We start from the raw sequence: 20,055 nt of genomic DNA, 5'->3' as shown, positions 1-20,055 counted from the left end.
TAATTGAAATATTACACAAAAAACAAAATGAGAAAGTAGTATGTGGAAGAGTCTAACAGCCTTACAAGGCAATTGTAGCAAGTTTCTATTTTTCAAGATTCGGCAGAGAGATTTCAGAAAGGGCCCCATGCACACAACAGGATAACGACCTTAGTGGAACAGTGAAGAACAACAAGAGACAAAAGTAACAGCATGGAGACACTTGCACTTTGCTGAATCAAGTAAGTACAGAAGTAATTAAGGACATTGTTCTTTTTTGGTACCTGCCAAATAAACACCATCATGACATCTTTTGACAATTACTTGGAGTTCATTAGAGGAATCTTAAAAGCTTACCACCAATGCTTAAAACAAAATTTAATCAGTGTAATAGGAGACTCCCTCTTGGATTAAGTTGCCACTGCCATGTGGTACTGATTTGGTACATTGTTTAAATAAAATGGAGTATTTTATGAACCAGGATATAATAGGGATTCTAATTTAAAATAAAGCACCATATGATTGCAAAACTACAAAGAGAACATTATCCAGGCATGCACAATGCTATATGGTGAAGGTACTTTTAGTATTAAGGTACATAATGCTAGGGGATTTATTTAACTTTCATTGTCTAAAAGATCTCAGAAAGCATTGGCTTTGAAAAGTTTTTCTTTCGACAAATATTTCAAAGGCACTATGAACCATATTTTAACCATGCTGTCACACAAACACTCACTGCACATAACATAGCATTTTGTTCCTAAAACGTAGTTCCATTTCTACAAATCCAGAAAGGTACGAAAGCAACATTACAAGTATCAGAACGCAACTCAACTGCTTGCAAGGGGATTTTTTTTTAAAAAAAACATTACTGGGAAAGCAACAGTTCTCTCATCATCATTGATTTCCCTAAAATATTAAAATTTAAATCAGACTGCTTACATCATGGTCTTGCCCATCCCATCTCCAACTTCATAAACCTTTAAAAATTCTATTCCTTCAGATCTGGATTGCCTTTTTCCAGCGGAGGCATTTTAGTTAAATTTAAGTCAGCATCATAGACAACTCACATGGAAACAGGACCTCCAAACCACCTAGTCCATCGGTCTGTCTACCCATTTTACCAATGGCGTTTAGGGAAGCAATGAAGTTCCTCCAACTCTAATGGCTTTCAGGGCTTCCTCCATCATGTCATGGTTTCACTACTGTCAATCATGCAAGCCCCAGCGTATTCAGATGTGGAAGGATTCTTCATTGCTGTTTCCATGACAATTTTGTTTTACAAGTCAGGGTTGTTAGCCCTGAACTGAACCTCAGAACCTGGAGGACCAGTGGTGCATTCTTAGTCAGGCATCTACCCTTTGACCTGTTTGGCATGGGTGACCTTACCAAAAGCCAAAGCATAAATCCCTGACTCCAGCCAACATAGGTCTCCAGGTCAATGAGGCATGCAAGCCTCCAAACCATGACAACATGGTGGCCCTCTTGGAGGCCATCTAGTCCATGCTTAAGTATTATTCTGTCTTGTCCCATCAATCTGCACTTAGACCATAACCCTCCCATCTATGTACTTAACGAAGCTTGTTTGAAATGTTGAAATTGAACCTGCATCCTCCACTTCTGCGGCAGCTTGTTTCACACTCATCACCCTCTGACTGAAGACATTCCCCCTCAAATATTTCATCTTTCACCCTTAACCCATGATCTCAAGTTCTAGTTTCACCCAACCTGAGGGGGTCAGGGGGGAAGGAGGACAGAAAGCTTGATGCACTCACCCTATCTGTACACCTCAATTTTATACATCTCTACAAGAACCTCTCATCCTCCAGCACTTCAGGGAATAAAGTAGTAACTTGTTCAGCCTTTCTCTTCAACTCACGTCCACACATTCTCTGTACTCTTTCAAGCTTATTGACATTTCTCCTGTAGGTAGGTGACCAGAACTGCACAAAATACTCTAAATTCAGCCTCACCAACATCCCACACGGTTTCAACATAACATCCCAATTCCTGTACTCAATATCCTGATCATGAAGGCCACGAGGAACTGAGGTAATGTTGCAGTTTTATAAAACTCTGGTTTGACTACAGAGTATTCTGTTCAGTTTTGGTCACCTCATTGTAGGAAGGAAGAGGAAGCTTTTGAGAGGGTTCAGAAATTTACCAGATCTCTACTAGATTATAGAGCGTGTCTTATAAGGATAGGTTGTTCGAGCTAGGGCTCTTCTCTTTGGAGCAAAACAGGATGACAGGTAACCTGAAAGAGGTGTACAAGATAAGAGGCATAAATCAAGTGGATAGCCAGCACCCGTTTTTCAGAGCAGCAATGAATACAATTTCAAGGTTACTGGAGCAAAGTATAGTGTGGGGGGTGGGAATATATACACACACACACAGCACATTAAGTGTGTAGTACACACTGCTGTGGGTGGTGGTAGAGGCAGATACATTAGGAAGATTTAAGAGATTCTTGCATTGGCACATGGGTGAATAAATGAGGGCTTTGTGAGAGGAGCAAAACATTGATCTTAGAATAGGTAACAGGTCAGCACAACACTGAGGGCTGAAGGGCCTGTACTGTACTATGCACTATGTTCTGAATACAACAAATGACCAAGCCTCTGGAGCCCTTGAGAATATAGAATTCAAAGTTTCAACACGAGTGAAGAACAATCTCCATTTGTGTCCTAAGTGGCTTACCTGAAATTGAGACTGATGCCAATTTCTAGATTCCTGAACCAAGAGAGTCATCCTCCCTGTAGCCTCCTTGTCAAGGCCACCATTGGGTTGAGAGGGAAAATAAATCAGCCTTGATGCAGACTTAAAAGGCTGAATGGCCCAAATCTGTTCTTATGTCTTGAGGTCAAGTCTTCTGCACCTTCAATAAAAGAGGCCCAGCCTGCTCAGCCTCTCTTCCCAAGACAGATTTACCATCCCAGTAACTAACCCTGGGAATTTTGCTGGACTCTATCAATACAAGAGTAGAAATTGGACACAGTATTCCTGTTGTGATTTCATCATGCCCCTACATAACTGTACTAAGACATCTTTACTCCTGCACTAAAAACCTTCAATAAAGGTCAACCTACAATTTGGCTTTCTAATTGTCTGTCACATCTACACATTAGAACACTGAGGATATCTGCTCTTAAATTCCCAAAGTGAAAAAGGAATGCAACAACATTAATAGCTCCAGATGTGACTCAGCTGATAATATTCTCACTAAATTGGAGAAGATTGTGGGCCCACAGACTTGTGTATAAAAATTGTTCATGACACCAATGTTGTACTGAGGAGGTTTAATGTAATTCTTCATTGCTGGTGTTGGCTGATTTTGCATGGGAGATCTTTCAAACAGGGGCAAAAGATCTCCTGGTAACAGTACGAGTAGCAATTTGCTCCAACGCACAGGCCAATTCATGCCCCTCAAATAGCATCACTTAAAATTCTGGTCATCATATTGCTGTGGTATAGGCAGAAAAGCTTTCTATATACACTCAGAAGCCACTTTATTAGATACACCTGCTTGTTAATGCAAATATCTAATCAGGCAGTCAACTCAATGCATAGAAGTGTGCCAACATAGTCAAGAGGTTCAGTTGTTGTTCAGACCAAGTAGCAGAATGGGTGAGAAATGTGATCCAAGTGACTTTGACCGTGGAATGGTTATAGGTGCAAAAAGTGGTTTGAATATCTCAAATTGCTGATCTCCTGGGATGTTCACATACAACAGTCTCTAGAGTTTACAGAGAATGGTGGAAAAACAAAAAACAACCAGTGTTCAGCAATTATGTGGGTGAAAATACCTGGTTATTGACAGATGAGAGAGGCTAGACTGGTTCAAGCTGACAAAGGTGACAGCGACTCAAATAACCACACAATAGTGGTGTGCAGAAGAGCATCTCTGAATAAATATGTTGAACCTGCAAGTAAATGAGCTACAGCAGCAGAAGACCATGAACGTACACACTGATCACTTTATTAGTCACAGGAAATACCTAATAAAGTGGCCACTGAATAAACATGCAAGACTCCTTTTTTGCTTAGAGAAGAGTGGAACGTGACTCACTTTAAGACATAAATCAAAAGTGGTTTTGATTGAATCAGTTTTATTGGAGCCCAAAGGACAAATAAACAAATTACTCAATTTTTAGTTCCAAGATTCAAAATACTCATTTCACAATCATTTATAATATCTAGAAACATTTTTCTACTCCCATGGTTATAAGAGAATGCACTTTACTTCCAGCTGGATGCCTAGAGTACAATTCACGAATAAAGGCAGTCTGCAGTTTTTGTATGTGTAAGATCACATTTTGAATACACAAAAAAACTATATGAAATTCCACTGCTTTAATGCATGAATATCAAAATCAAAATGTTAGTACACTAATACATGCACATCTTCTAACACTTATTAGGTGAGGAAGAATTTCTTTAGCTAGAGGCTGGTGAATTTGTGGAATTCATTGCCATAGACAGTTGTAGAGGCCAAGCCATTGGGCAGATTTAAAGGAGAGCTTGATAGACTCTTGATTAATAAGGGCGCCAAGGGTGTGGGGGGAAAGCAGAAGAAAGGGGTTGAAAGGTTTAATAAAACAGCCATGATGGAATAGTGGAACAGATTCGATAGGCTGAATTGTCTAATTCTGTTCCTAGGTCTTATGGTTTTAGAGAATTCTGGTGCATTATTTTAATAATGTACTTTAATGAGCTGTTGCAATGAAACTAGTCATTTCAGTGAGGAAACTGGTTTACCCACAATACACTGGACTAAATAAATAAAGCTTTAAAAATTCTTGCAAGGACAAAAGAACAGCCATAAAAATTAAACTTACTGTATCCAGCATCTCTCTGGTATGAGCAGCAGATACACAAAACCTGGCCCTCGATTCAATGATGGGTGTGGCAGGAAATCCAACAACCACAACTCCAATGTTTCGCTTCAGCATTTCTCGACCAAAAGCACTGAGGAAATAAAACACTTCAGGTTTAAAAATGTATATATGAAACAAGAAACCAGTGAACAGATAATTAATATACAGAAGGAGGAAAGGCACTAAGGGAGCCATAACTAAAATATTCTGAAGTCCAGTAGACATTTGGAGCAAAAAGTTACCTTGTCAGCAAAGTGTATTTGTGAAGGATACGAGCCAAATTCAGACAAATGAGATTGGCTCAAGTAGGCAATGATTAGAATAGATAAGTTGGTCTAAATTCCAAAGGGCCTGTTTTTATTGACTTTGAAATGAACAGTCAATATTTTAGGAAAAGACTTTCCATAAGGACTTCATGTTATACATTTCCAAGGTATGGTGGGAGAAGCCTGTGTATTTCAGGGTCATTAGTTGCATTGTCATGGCTAAGAGGGTAACCACTATTTCAGAACTTACTGCAGCAATGGATTAACCAACATCTGTGATCTCAGCTGCCCTCCAACTTCCCTTCAACAGAGTTCAGTGAAACCCTCTCTCACTGCTCCCCTCTGACGTTCTCCAGCCCTTTATCTCTTTCACCAATGGACTTCCCAGCTCTTTACTTCACCCTCCCCCTCTCTCGATTTCACCTATCACCTACTACCTTGTACTTCTTCCTCCCCCTCCCCCCACCTTCTCACTCTGACTTCTCATCTTTTTCTTCCAGTCCTGATGAAGGGTCTCGGCCCAAAATGTCAACTGTTTACTCCTTTCCATAGATGCTGCCTGGCCTGCTGAGTTCCTCCAGCATTTTGTGTGTAACCAATATCTGTACTGTTTTCATAATAAACTCTTTCCTTTTATGCCCACTAATTAAAGTCCAAAGAAATGATCCAAGTTTCCAAGATGGAATGAACTACTTTAATTACAGTATACTGCAATTACAATTTGAAAAATAACCAAACAAGACTGATATCTAATACAAAACCTGCTCATTAGCTGACATTTTTGATTAAAAGCATTTCCTCGTTGAAGCTTCAACTTGTTTGCTTTGTTGAATTAGTAAAAAAAATGCTATGCAAAGATTAAGAGAATGTTTATTATCAAAGTATGTATGCAGTATACAACCCGAAGATTTGTCTTCCCACAGACAGCCATGAAAGAAAGAAAACACGGAATCTGTTCAAAGAAAAACATCAAACTCCCAAATGTGCAAAGATTAAATTGCATAAGTGCCACAAAAAAGGCACGAGAAATATAGAATATAAAACATCAAATCTACAAGTCATCAAAAGAGTTCAGGAATACTCATTTCAGCTTAGTTCAGTTCAATCCAGTGCCACATTGTTTGTTGATTTCAGGACGCAGACCCAGTCTGCCCCATAAAAACCACACAAAACAAAAAAAAAGAGCAAAAAGAAGCCCATCACAAGGTGAACTAGAGTGCAAACCACAAACTGCACTGGTTAAACCTCGCCCAAGACCCTTGCACCAAGCTCTGGCAGAATTGCGAGGGCGAACACAGGCTCCTTCCTCTAGGAGCAGCAGGCGAGACAGTGAGAGTCTGGTCACTCAGACAGACAATGCAGAACACCCACTTGTCTTCTGCTCTCGTCCTCTTTGATTTCAATCTTCCTTGACACTTTAATCGGCAAGACATGGAGTTGATCATGGGCTCTTGCCCTGTTTCTGGGCTTCGAGATCGCACACTTCACTCAAAACCTCACTAAACTCCCTCGGAGACAGCAAAGTGCCAGATCACTCCATTGGCCCAAAAACACCATAGAAAGGTAGATCACAGGTTCTAACAGTGGCAGAATCACATATGAAAGAAGCAGCAGCAAAAAGTAGTGAAAGGAGCAGTTTTGTGTATTGTCTGAAGGTTGTCACCCTGGACATGTTTGTTGGTGACATCTTCTTCATGAGTTATATAATCTCACAATTCTCACTTAATACAGTTAATGCAATCCATTCAGCTGCTTGAATTGAATCACATGGTACCTTAAATCTTTGTCAACTGACATGCCTGTGACACGTTGCAAGAATCCATATTTACCACATCCACTTCTTCCTCATCTATCCTACCAGTCAACCTCAAACTCCAGCAAATTAGGAAACACAATTTTCCTCTCATAAATCCATGTTTTAATTGACTCAATCCCTTTGTTCAAGGAGGTCTCCATTATAGATTTCAGCAATTTTCAAAGTTTAAATTTATTAGCCAAGTATAGATGTGTCACAATATACATAAGGAGATTCATTTTCATGAGTTGTAGTGTCTTTGAAAACGAGTCCATTGGTTGTGGCAACACACACAAAATGCTGGTGGAACGCAGCAGGCCAGGCAGCATCTATAGGAAGAAGCACTGTCGACGTTTTGGGCCAAGACCCTTTGTCAGGACCACAGGTTGTGGAATCAGCTCAGAGTTGAGTTGAGTGAAGACGCTAGTTGAGGAGGTTGAAGGTTGCACAGTAATAACTGTTCCTGAACCTGGTGGTGTGGGACTTAAGATTCCTGTACCTCCTTCCCAATGGCAGCACTGAGAAGACAGTATGGCCCAGCTGGTGAAGTTTGGGGGAGGGCGGGGGGGGGGGGGGGGGGGGGTTCTTGATGATGGATACTGTTTTCTTATAACAGGGCTCTTTGTTGACATACTCAATAGTGTCAATGGTGGCACCAACACCAACTGAGTTTAGATTAAATGTTGATGGTTCCCATTTTCTGACTTTTCTTTAACTATAGGACCATATTTACTACCACCACATCCACAAGAACAATTTCAGAAAATATAGTACATTGGATAACATCTACTACCTCAAAAAGCATCTCTTTAAAAACTGATGCAAATCATCTTGGCCCTTGGAATTTATGAGCTTTTAAATTCAGCAACATCATAATTTCTATTTTGGAGTTCTCATTCTTGCTAAATACTCCCATTATATAATTGACTGGCTGATGTAAAGAAAACTTGGCCAATTATTTCCTCTATATTTGCAGATGAGACCTCAACTCTCTCCACTAGGGAGCGGCTAGCTCAGGGCAGAGTTTGGAGTTCAATTCCAGATGAAGGAGTTTGTATGTCCTCCCCGTGGAATGTGTGGGTTCCTTCAGGGTGTTCCAGTTTCCTCTCAACCCAAAAATGTACCGGTTAATAGGTTAACTGATTATTGCAAATTATCTGGTGGTTCTGTTAGTATTAAATAGGTATTCATCAGTGCAGCTGAAAGGACCTGTTCCGCGCTGTATCAATGAATAAATTAATGTGGTTGCTGGTGGTAACCACTTTGGCCCACCTGACAGGACATGAACAAGAAAGGGACAAGGTCCAAAAGAAATGAAAGCTCCTATCCACTTTCAGCCCAGTAAAGAAACTGCAATAACTTGTGTCTGATCAGCATTCAAATAAGGGGAAATAACAGTGCTTATTTTTAATTTGTTTACTTGCATTCTTTGTTATTCAAGTTGCAGCCCAGTGGAGGCATTTTGCGAAACTGCCAGTTAATTTTCTTACTACAGACAGCTGAAGGAAACTAAAAAATCTGAATTTAAACTACAAAGAATGAAGTACGTTTCTCATTTACCCAATTTTGGCTGGCATATAGAGCATCAAAGGCACCACTGGTGAATCATCATTTCCATAGATAATGAATCCCATTTCCCTCAGTCTTCGTCTGAAGTATCGAGTGTTCTCCGCCAGCTGCTGAACCCTGGTTTGACCTAAACGAGATGAACAACAAACACAAGACACTTAAGTGATTTAAAGCTACAGGTGCAATAAAGCCAAGGGTGTAGTAACTGAATTACTGAAAGAGCAAGATCTTGGTTAAAGGCACAGTTTCAGCTGAGAACCTTTAGCTATAAATTAAATGCTACAAGTCTTGTTCTTTTTGCATTAAAGTACATCTGTGTGGTATAGAAACTGCACTGCAGCAGATGGTGGGGGTGTCTACAACGGGGTAGTTAAAACCGTTTGCCATCAAGATATACAGAGTCCTGGAAAAAGGATGAAGGATTCCACAACCCTGCTCATGAACTGTTTATATCACACCCATTAGAGAAAAGACTAAGCAGATTCTATGCCAGAATGACCAGATTCAAACTGTTAGAAAGGGAAACAGTTTCTTCACCTAAGCTCCAAGATGACTGCCCACCCTGCCACCACCCAGGTCTCATCATGCTTGAAGCTCCATTAGCGATACATTGTTTATTTTTTTTAAACTTGTGTTAATATACATTATTTGTTAATTTACTAGTAGCAATATTACTTTGTGTTGTGTGAGAGTTATATGTGATGCATTGTGCACCTTGGTCTGCAGGAGCATCGTTTCTTTTGGTGGTAGATGTGTGTACGCTTGAATGACAATAAACATGAACTTGAAGAACAGTTACTACCCCAAAGTGTCAGGCTGACCAACGCCTCCACATATTTACCCACGCCACGACACACTTCCCCACCACTACTTTATCATTTCTTGTCAGTCACCTTACGTACTGATACTCCTGTACCTAGCATCACATTATGTACATATAATCAGTCTATGGACACAAGCTAATCTTACATATTTTTATTTATTTTTGTATTGCGTTCTTTACACTTATTGTTTCTTTTTATGCAGCATCAGGTCCAGAGTAATAATAATTTTGTTCCACTTTACACTTGTGCACTGAGGAATGTCAAACAACCTTGAATCTTGAATTCAGGCTGAATTAGCACTGTTCCCCCCTCCCCATCCACCCTGTCAAAGGGAGAAACCTATTCACATGAAGAGCTTTGCTTTAACAATCATATTGTCATCAGCTTCAAAACATCCAACCAGAGGAAAATCCACAGATAACTGAGATTCATCCTGATGACCATCCCTGGCTTGCTTTACCTTCAATGCTTGCCAAAAAAAGATTGGCTTCATTGAGAAATAAGGGATTTTTATTTGATATTTTCTGGGCTTAAACTACTTACAATTATTGCTTGCATATATTCATATTGTTTTCATATGCTTGACCTAATTATTTATAAAAATTCACTTGCCCAGTCCTGCGGGTAATCTGTTAACCCTCAGACTGGTAGAGTGCAGAGAACAAAGAGGCTGAGCTGGATTTGAAAAGTAAAGTAAAATATCAGCAATTAATGCAATCAATAAATCAAAGCAGCAAATATAATTTAATCATATATCGGTTGCTAAATAAAGCATATAGAATTAATGCAATGACATGAAAAAATAGATGGACGAACTCTTTGTTACAACCAGCACAATAGCAGAATCTTGTACAGTATAAAGAAAACAGATAATATATTGATACAAGAGATTCTGCAGATGCTGGAAATCCAGAGCAACAGAAAATGCTGGAGGAACTCAGCAGGTCAGGTAGCATCTATGGAGGGGAATAAACAGTTTACTTTTCAGTTCGAGACCTTTCATCAGGACTTGTATCAGCAAATTGGGTAGTATTGATGTTATTTAGGTTCAGATAGGCGTCATGATGTATACTGCAATACATTAGACCATAAGACGCAGGAGCAGATTTAGGCTATTCGGCCCATTGAGTCTGCTCCATCATTCCATCACGGCTGAATTATTACCCCTCTCACCCCCATTATCTTGCCTTCTATCCATAACCTTTGACAAAATGACTACTCAAGAACCTATAAACCCCTGCTTTAAATATACTCAATGACTTGGTTTCCACAGCCATCTGGGGCAATAAACTCCACAGATTCACTTCACTTTGGCTACTCAACCCTTGATGCTGCTCAACCCATAGTTCCTCTGGTGCCGTAAAGTGTTGTGCTAACCACTATGCTACCATGCCATCACAAATTAGCTCCAAGTTCCACCATGGGTGGGACAGGCAATGTACATCAGGATTAGCTGGTGGTCCAGTAGTTAAGTGACAAGTTCCTTCTGCTGTTTACCATTTCTTCACTTGACCCATGTTGTTAATATAGGAGAGTGACAACAATGGGGCATCAAACTGAGGAACTGGTCATTTGAAGCCAAGGTTCAGTGAAAGTTCTTTCCTCAGAGTGGCAAATGTTTGGAATTCTCTTCCCCACCTCCCCACCCATTTCACAGATCCTGGCCTGAAATGTCAACTGTTTAGAAATGAATAATGCTGCCTGAACTGCTGATTTCCTCCAGCATTGTGCATGTGCTGCTCCAAATTATTAGATTATTTAAGATGGAGATCGACAAATATTTGAAAGGTTACAGATTGAGGGCTCTGGGAAATTAGCAGAGGAGTTGAGACTAGCACAGATCAGCTCTGATTGTATTGAATGTGAAGGTGGCTTGAGGGACCTAGAGGCCCAACACCTGCTCCAGTTTTCATGTTTGGTCTCAGATTCAGTGTCATCCAAGATACCACTCCTCTGCAATAGATACAAAATGCTGTAGATATTCATGTTAGGCAGCACCTATAAAAATGAATAAACAGTCGACAGTTTGGGTCGATCAGGACTGCTCCTCCTCCTACTCTACTTAGAACATTCACAGCCTTTGGATTCCCAGTATTTGCTGAGGGAATCAGAGGGTTTAATCGGATAATTTTTGCATAAAAACCTAAAATAGCATTCCTTTCAGTGAAGGGCAGGAACTATACTGCAACCAACTGAGGGCAATCTGGCCTTGATGCTTGGCCTGGGAGGGAATGGCAACCTTACTATCCTTGTCCTTACAGAGGAGTGAAAGGATTTTTCAGCAATAGAAGGATTTTGAGTGTCTCAAAGTGGCTGCTTTATGTAACCCAAATTTCAGAAGCACACAGGACTGGAAACAAATACCTAGTAAAACACAATCCCTGTGCCAGTTTTAAAGTCTACAATTTCAAATGACCTTTTCCTCAGCTGACTAATGGCTTTGCTGACCCACTCGAGGCAATGGTGAATGCTATTGACATCCAAGCCCCCTGAGATCTAGAGAGTACTCCACATTTGAGGAAATTGCCCTCAACTGTTATCAGTGGTGTATAACAGTAGTAGGTTTGTCTTTGATTAGCTGACTCACCCAAGTTGGAGGGCTGAGCTCAGCTCTAAATGGATCTAAATGTAAGCACCATCTCTCTAGCATCTCAACTATTGAGGTTGGTTCTGGAGTGGCAGTGATGTAGATTGAATATTTTCCCATTAACCCTGTAGTAATCTCCACCCCAGCAGAAAGATGCAGCATTATGATAAAAACTGGAAAATGGATCTCATACCAAATAGAGATGAAATTCTAGAATAAATACATCTTGAATCAGAATGATCCACTAGCTCATTCTGCCCGAGGCAGAAAACTAAATCGACTTGCACACCACGACATTCATACTCCCTGACCCGAAAGATCAGTAATCGTTTAGGAGATACAAAAAAACACAGATTTAGGGAACAATGGTACAAACAAAACCTGGAAATTTCCTTTGACCCCTTTGAGTGATCAAAGCTTATCCTGGAGACCAAGTGGAATCCAAGATTATGGGGTACCTACATCTTTTAAAAAAGTGATTTTCATAAAAGCTAGGTGAAGCCATTTGCTTGTCCTGGCCTTTCATAAATGGAGATTGTGAACCCTTGATGCAACCTATTAAGTTGAAACAAACTGTCTAAACAATTTATTTCCTTCATCTTATAAACTTCAATCACACAAGCCTACGCTTTTGAAATGTGGAATCCCAGCTCTGAGCTTATCTTGATGACTAAGATGCTTTAAACTGGGTATTAATCATGCAACTCTCCTCTGCACCCCTGACAAATCCTCAACATATCACCCATGTAATGATGACCGCCTCTGCAGTTGTGATGCTATCAATTTAATTTCAGATTAAGGAACAAAGTGAAGCCAGTACTGTCAGGCAAAATCAGGACTCAAGATTAATGTTTATTTATCACATGTACATCGAAACAAAGTGAAATGTGTCTGTTTGTGTCGACAACCAGACAAGTGGAGAGAGAACACAGCCTGTACAAAGAGTCAAGGGAGAGGAAAGACAGGGACAGGTAAGGATAGGTGGATGAAGGATGATGGGCTGAAGGACCCAGTGGGAGAAAGGTCGTGTTGGGAAAGAGGCAGGAGAGTAACAATTTGAAATAGACAACAGACTAGATAGAACTCGGTCTGGGATGGGTTGTGAGGGGCAAGATGACTGGCAGCTTATGCTTTAGGTAAGGGAACACAAATTCATATGAAACCAGCACCACAGATTCTGCCTAGGCAGTCTACAGCCCATATGGAATGCACATTCAATGTTCCCTTTTTTTTTTTTTAGGGAATACTGTGTTGTCCTCTCCACTTCCACTCCTCCCATTTTTTGCTCCCTTTCCCATACCCATCACCTTCTCCGACCGAATTTATCCACCTATTAACTCACACTTCAACTAGATCTCACTCCCCCACGATTCGAACTTCTGTCATGTTTCTCCCTTATTAGATTCCCGCAACGGGAGCCTTCCTGTCTCAACTTATCATGCTCTAGCCTGAGTCTACTTTCACCTTCTCAGCCAGCTCCATTGGCCTTTTTGTATCCTTGACCGTTTTCACCCATCATCCACCTGCCTATTGCCAAGCTCCCATCTCCTTCCGTTCATGATCCCTCACAAACCTGCACCCCCACCCCTGGTCCACTCATCACCTACAGACTTCCTTCCCCTCTTTATACTGGCCATCTTTCCTCCACTTTCAGTCCTAATACAGATCTCAACTGAAACAATTCTTCCTCATCATCTGCTGAGGGAGCTGCTCGACCTACTGAGATCCTCCAGCAGTTTACTTCTTTTGCTCTAGTTTCCATATCTGCAGTGTTACGCATTTTAAAATAATTTTGTACTTGCATTCTACATTGTGACTGACAAGAGCTGACGACTGATGCTTTCAGCAAGTTGGTGCATTTTATATAACTTTGAATAAATGAAAAAAAATCAAGTTTAAAGCTTTCTTTACCAATAGATTTTCATCTTCCATTTAGTCACTGCATTTTAATCAGTTGATTCTCTATACTCTTTACACTCACTGATGCACTTCTGGAGAGACAGAAGCGATTTTTCCCACACACCATGGAATACAAAATTCTAAACTGAATTCACAGTGCAGCTGGACTCTGGTGGGATTAACATGAGATGTTATACTGCAGTGGAGAGAAAGATCACACAATATTTCAAAGGCCAGTGGAGCGTACCCTTGTGCCCATGTCAGCATTTACAGATTAGCACCAAAAACTGGTCATCACTGTTGCTGTGCAGAAATGAGTGGTTGCATTCCCTGTGTTACACTTCAAAAGCATTTCATTAGCTGTAAAGGATTTCAAAATGTCATAAATGTACACCTTCAGAATCCTCTGAAAAGGGAAAAACCAAAGATCCCACTGAAATTTTAGTTCTTAGAAAAATATGACAGAAATTAAAATTAAAAAAGCTCTGGAATCATGGTTGGCCAGCAAGCATCTGTGGGAAGAGAATCTTAGATGACAAGTCTGATTGAACACCATTTCACAATTCTAGCATCTGCAGGTCCTTAGACTTGCATGTGACATGTGAAATAAGAGCTTCACATCATTGACAAAATTTATTTGAAGGCTACAAGTATGAATTGCAAACAAATCAGCCATTAAATTCAAGAGAAAACCATGAGTCATGAGTAACAGCTACAGATATGAACTGCAGTGGAGTAACTCAAGCTCAAGCCAACCTGTTACAGAATCATAAAATCTGAACATCCATAGCCCAGTAACCACGTCACTGAGGTTTGACATCATCCACACAAAAGCCCCCTGGTGATGAGAAAATATGGCTGTGAATATCATGCTCTACAGAGATTTTTGCAGTTTAACTAGTGTAAAGTAGTTTAATTACAATGCATTGTCAATTGGGGGTCCAGTGGCATCAAAGAAAACTCCTCTGCCCACACACATTTGTACTTTGTGCTAAAGATGAAAAGTTTCAGCCACATTACAGTTATGGCACGAGAAGGGAATTGGGCTCTGAAGTAGAAATATCCCACTTCAGGTTCAAAGGCAAACTCAGACTCCGATTAAAGTACAAACTTCAAAATATTCATAAAAGAGTGATTCAACATCTGTTCCTGGATGGGTGGAAGTACAGGCTGGAACATTTATTTTTAGCCACTTAGTAAAGAGCTTGGGTAGAACTAAATTTGCACGTTTACGGATCTGCTAATGTTGCCTTGAACATTAGGTAAATCTGCTTTGCACCTTATCAGTCCACAAGCACACCCAGAAGATTAATTCTTTCATTACCATGCCATTCTCACTTCTACTCTCAGCTTCCTTCACTATTCCAAATCAATGAACAGGAAGTAACACCACTTTACCGAAACCATTCGCCTTCTTGGCTCAATTATTTTGTTAATAATGGCAGATAATTCCACATTTACATTTCTTCTAGGTTTATTGCTTAGCATCATGAATCCTTATATTACATTTCCTGCCTTTTTGCTATCCCAGACATGCTTGTTCTCTCTTCTACACAAAGCTCTGCATTTTAACTCTGGCCCATCTTGCTAATTGGGCCATTGGTTAATTGAAGTACCCAATCATTGGGGATGACACAAAGAACAAAAATTAATTGAGAAAATAACCAAGATTCCCTTTGCTTATTTGGGACATATGTCACTTAACTGGGGCAGGAGACTGTTGCTGAGCAGTTTCTAACTAATATCAGTTATGTGCACTCGTGTGGCCATTAGACACTACACTGTGCTTCCAGCAAAAAGTTTTCAAATCATGTCAGTTGCGCATGTTTGGGTTCAAAAAGCAGTGATTTTTGTAACTGATAGTTGGTAAGAAATAAGCAGCAAGATCATTCAGAACATTTTTGCTCACTGCAGTATCAAACATTCAGGCTTGGAGATGACAGATATGGTCAGAAGTGGAAGTGAAATGATTTCACTCCTTTAACAAGTTAGGAACCACAAAGAATGTGAAAGTAATGATAATGATCTTGAATGTTACAATAAAAATGAAGATTTGGAGGATGCAATCATTGAAAACATTGTATGAAAGCAGTCTATTATCTGCACTAGGTGTCTTGAGCTGATTGTTAATATATAGTCAACCAAAAGAATGCAGCAGTGTACACTGGATGAATTCCTCTGTTGATGACTTTTAGGAACTAACAGTTTTATAGTACTGGTTCTATATTTCACTTAAATATATAATTTGTTACTCAGTTAAAAGGTAGTTTGTCTTTTTCTTAAACCTTTTTATCTATTTCCATGAAACTCCGCTAATTAGGGTTGCTGCTTTTTTGGGCAGATGTAACCCAATTAATTGGAACCCACTGTATTCCCTGTTAAGTTGAAAGATGTTTAATCCAAATATTTTAAGCTTTTCCTCCACCGATATTGCCCAGCTTACTGGGTATTTGCAGCATACTCTTCTAGATGCATTCTTAGCTTGTAGGTTTGCCGATTTCTGGTTTGAGACTCACTGCTTCACAGGCAGGTAAACCTTAAACCAGATTGCCAAAACATTTGTCTCAACTGCAAATTAACAGTGTGTTGGATTGATGGAAATATCTATACAGAATACTATATGGCACCAAGGATTAAAATGTCACATCTAGCACCTAACAAGCCACACCAAGATTAGCTGATATTGGAGGGAGAGAGAACAGCTGGATTAAGTGATAAGAGTCAGAGTATTACAGTCACAGAAGCAGGCCCTTTGGCAAAACTAGTCCATACCAAACTATTATTCTGCCTTGTCCCATTGACATGCACCTGGACCATAGCCCTCTATCTCCCTCCTATCCAAGTATTTATCCAAACTTCTCTTAAATGTCACAATCAAATGAGCATCTACCACTTCCACACTTGTAGCACCCTATGAAGTGATTTCCCCCAACTTCCTCTTAAATGTTTCACCTTTCACCCCTAATCTATGATCTTTAGTTCTCGTCTCCCCCAACCACAGTGGAAAAAGCTTGCTTACATTTACCCATTTCTTCCTCAATTTTGCATACTTCTATTGAATCTCATTTTCCTTCACTCCAGGGAATAATAAATATGCATAAATCTACATAGCAAATAGCTTAGAATCATAAAATAACAGCAACAAGGACAATTATGGAATGATAAAAAACTTCAGTGCAATCAGCACTAAGCAAATTGAATGAAATCTGAAGATTGAATCAAATCTGCAGATGGCAGAACGTTGAAATAAAAACTAAGTGCTGGAGTATTCAGCAGATGGTATCTGTAGAAAGAAACAATTAACATTGCAGGTTGAAGATCCTTTGAAGTGAATGTAACCTGATCAACCTGACAATAGTTATGCAGACTTCGTAAAACAGTCAATGGCTTTTGCTACATAGCACATAACAGGCTCAATTTAAAACAAAACAAACAGCAATACTAGCCTGCAAACAAAAAACAAGGAAGAATGTGCAAGACTTGGAAAGCTAAAAATCAGTCAGGGCCCTTGCAGGAAAGTGTGCAAGCACACTATTACGAAGGCTGAAAGGGACCACATGTTTTTGGTAAGCAGGATCAAGGACAATCTCAGAAGCACAAAAAATCTAAAGAGAAGGTAGTTAAAAATGAGAGAATTTTGTGTGTTTGTAGTCAAATGGCTGAGGTATTAAAATGAGTATTTTGCATTGGTATTTACCGAGAAGAATTTGGAGGCTTGTGAAGGCAGAGTGAGGCACGTTATTGTGCAGTAGCATTTTGAGATTTAACAAGCAGTGCTTGGTCTTCTAAAAAGCATCAAGTTGGATAAGTTGTCAGAGCCTGATAGCACATATCCCAGAATATTGAAAGTGAAACTTAAAGCTTTAACAAATATCTTTGTATTTTCACTAGCAATATATGAGGTCCCAGAGGACTGAAGGGTAGCAAATGTCATGTCTTTGTTCAAGAAAGGAAAAAGGATTATCCAAGTAATTATTGGCCAGTGAGCCTCATGTCAGTGGAAATGATACCAAAGCGCAATGACAGCAATGAGGAGAGTTTGGAATGTTTAAAACTGATTAAAATATTAAAGGATATTGGAGAAGCTACTGAAGGACATTTGGCAAAGGATGGCTTGCTTAGGACAGTCAGCATGGCTTTGTGGAGGGCAAATCTTGTCTCACAAACCTGACCAAGTTATTTTGAGGAAGTGACGAAAGAGCTTGATGGGGGTAAGGCAGTGTACATTGTCTATAGGGATTTTAATATTTGACAAGGTCTTTCAAGATGGGTTGATTCAGAAGATAAAGATGCTTGGGATCCTGAGCAAATTGCAAGTTTGGATTCACAAGCGGCTTTCTCACAGAGGACAGTCAGGGTGGAAGGCTGTTATTCATGCTGGAGGCCTGACCAACAGTGTTTCACAAAGATTGGTACGGAGACCTCGTGTGACATACAGGTATATCTATTATTTGGATGCAGATGGGTGGATTAACAAGTTTGCAGCATACACTAAGATTGGGAGTTTGTGGACAGTCTAAAGAACAATAAAAGAATATTGCAGCATATAGCACAGCTGCAGACATAAAGGGTGAAATGGCAGTTGGAGTTTAATTCAGGCAAGTGTGAAGTGTTGCACATTGGGAAGTCAAATGAAAGAAGATGAACAGAGGGATTTTGAGATCTGTATCCATAGCTCACTGAAACTGGCTATGCAAGTGGATAGGGTGATAAAGACAATATGTGGAATGTTTGCCTTCATTAGTAGGAATGTTGAGTACAAGAGTAAGGAAATCATACTGCAGGTATATAAAACCTTAGACTTCACTTAGGAGTATTGCGTGCAGCTCTGACCACCACTTCATTAGAGTTTTACCACGACGCTGACTGGATTAGAGGGTATGAGCTACAAGGCTGGGCAAACTGATCTTTCTCCCTAGTTTTGCAGGTGAAGATTAGACCTGATAGAGGTTTTACCCATGTCAAACTCCAGAGTACATGTTTTTTTTTTGGGGGGGAGGTAACACGAGGGGGCCAAGACCATAAGACATTGGAGCAGAATTAGGCCAATTGGCCCACCAAGTCTACTTCACCATTCAATTATGGCTGATCCTTTTTTCCCCTCTTCAACCAAGCCTTTTTTTTAATTAAAAAAAAATGTGGTAGGTGTCTGGAATAGATTAGCACGGGCATTACAGGAGTCAGGCAGTTTGGTGGAGGCTTTTAGACAGAGGAACTTCAAAGAATTGAGGGAGTTTGAATGATACATAAGAGATCATTTAGCATATATTGGCACAACACTGTGGGTGAATGACATGATCAGTGCTGCACTGTTCTAACATCTGTGAATGTCAGAGGGGGACTTGCTAATCGGCTGGTGAGGAGGAATGAATTAATACATTTTCTATTTTTATGAACTAATGCAGTTATACACTTTTTGTCACTTTTCACTGGAAAAGTAAATGAAATACATTGATTTCTGGTTCAGAAGTTGATTGCTGCCATACATGTGATACAATTGCAGCCCAAAAACCTACTCTTGGAATGGCAGGTAAAAGCCTTTAGCTTGCTACTATCTTTTTCCACAATTCTGGAATGAAAGGCTTGTGTTGAAATCAAAGAGCCCAAGAGCAATGCCTCATATCTTAACTGTTTAGTTTCAGAGTCAGTTCACAGACTTCATGTGAAGTTGGACTTAAATTCAACAATACTGGAGAAGCCCTGGATCAAAGCAAAGTATTTTATCTCATGTAAGGTGGGCAGTGCTCAGTATAAAGCATTGGGGGGAATATTTCCTTGCTCTTCGATTGGTTTCTTTGCCTTCACACACAACTCATTAGATATTGTCAACTCTTAGTGAAATATAAAACCTGTTACTTGATTCCACATTCTCAAAACAGTGATGACAAATTGTGTTCTCGTCATTGTGGCAATCCCTCGAGGTCGAGGATGATGGTTACATCATACTGAACAGCATGAACTACATCTCAGGAAACAGCAATTCACTTTTGTATATGTGTATAAAATCGGAATGAAAGCATGATGCTATAAATGATATCCCTCCAGTTAAATAATTCTTTCAACACCGAAGTTGTAGAATAATTAAGCTCTATATTGCAGGGCCACACTTGGTTACTGAGCCAATTTTCTTTGCCTAAAATGTGCAAATGAGTTCAGACTTAGGCTACTCCTTCAGGGAATAGTTTTCTTTTGTGGGTACCAAGCTGTTAACACAACCTTGATGTTATAGGCATTTGGTGGAGGAAGGGAATAGAGGAAG

The 20,055-nt window shown here is 39.9% G+C and overlaps 1 protein-coding gene across 1 annotated transcript in view; it reads right to left on the bottom strand.

The window, feature by feature from the left end:
* Window positions 1–20,055, bottom strand: part of sptlc2a (serine palmitoyltransferase, long chain base subunit 2a) — a 147,339-nt gene that overhangs the window by 10,420 nt on the left and 116,864 nt on the right. Inside the window, exons 10-11 of the mRNA XM_059961682.1 lie at window positions 8,478–8,613; window positions 4,818–4,947 (exon numbers count right to left, since the gene is read on the bottom strand). Coding sequence (XP_059817665.1) covers window positions 4,818–4,947; window positions 8,478–8,613 — 266 coding nt within the window. The remainder of the gene's footprint in view (window positions 1–4,817; window positions 4,948–8,477; window positions 8,614–20,055) is intronic.

The sequence above is a fragment of the Hypanus sabinus genome, chromosome 2 (assembly GCF_030144855.1).
Source record: "Hypanus sabinus isolate sHypSab1 chromosome 2, sHypSab1.hap1, whole genome shotgun sequence".
Classification (NCBI taxonomy): domain Eukaryota; kingdom Metazoa; phylum Chordata; class Chondrichthyes; order Myliobatiformes; family Dasyatidae; genus Hypanus; species Hypanus sabinus.
Note: the sequence above shows the minus strand (reverse complement) of the source record. Positions and strands in the feature narration are given on the sequence as shown.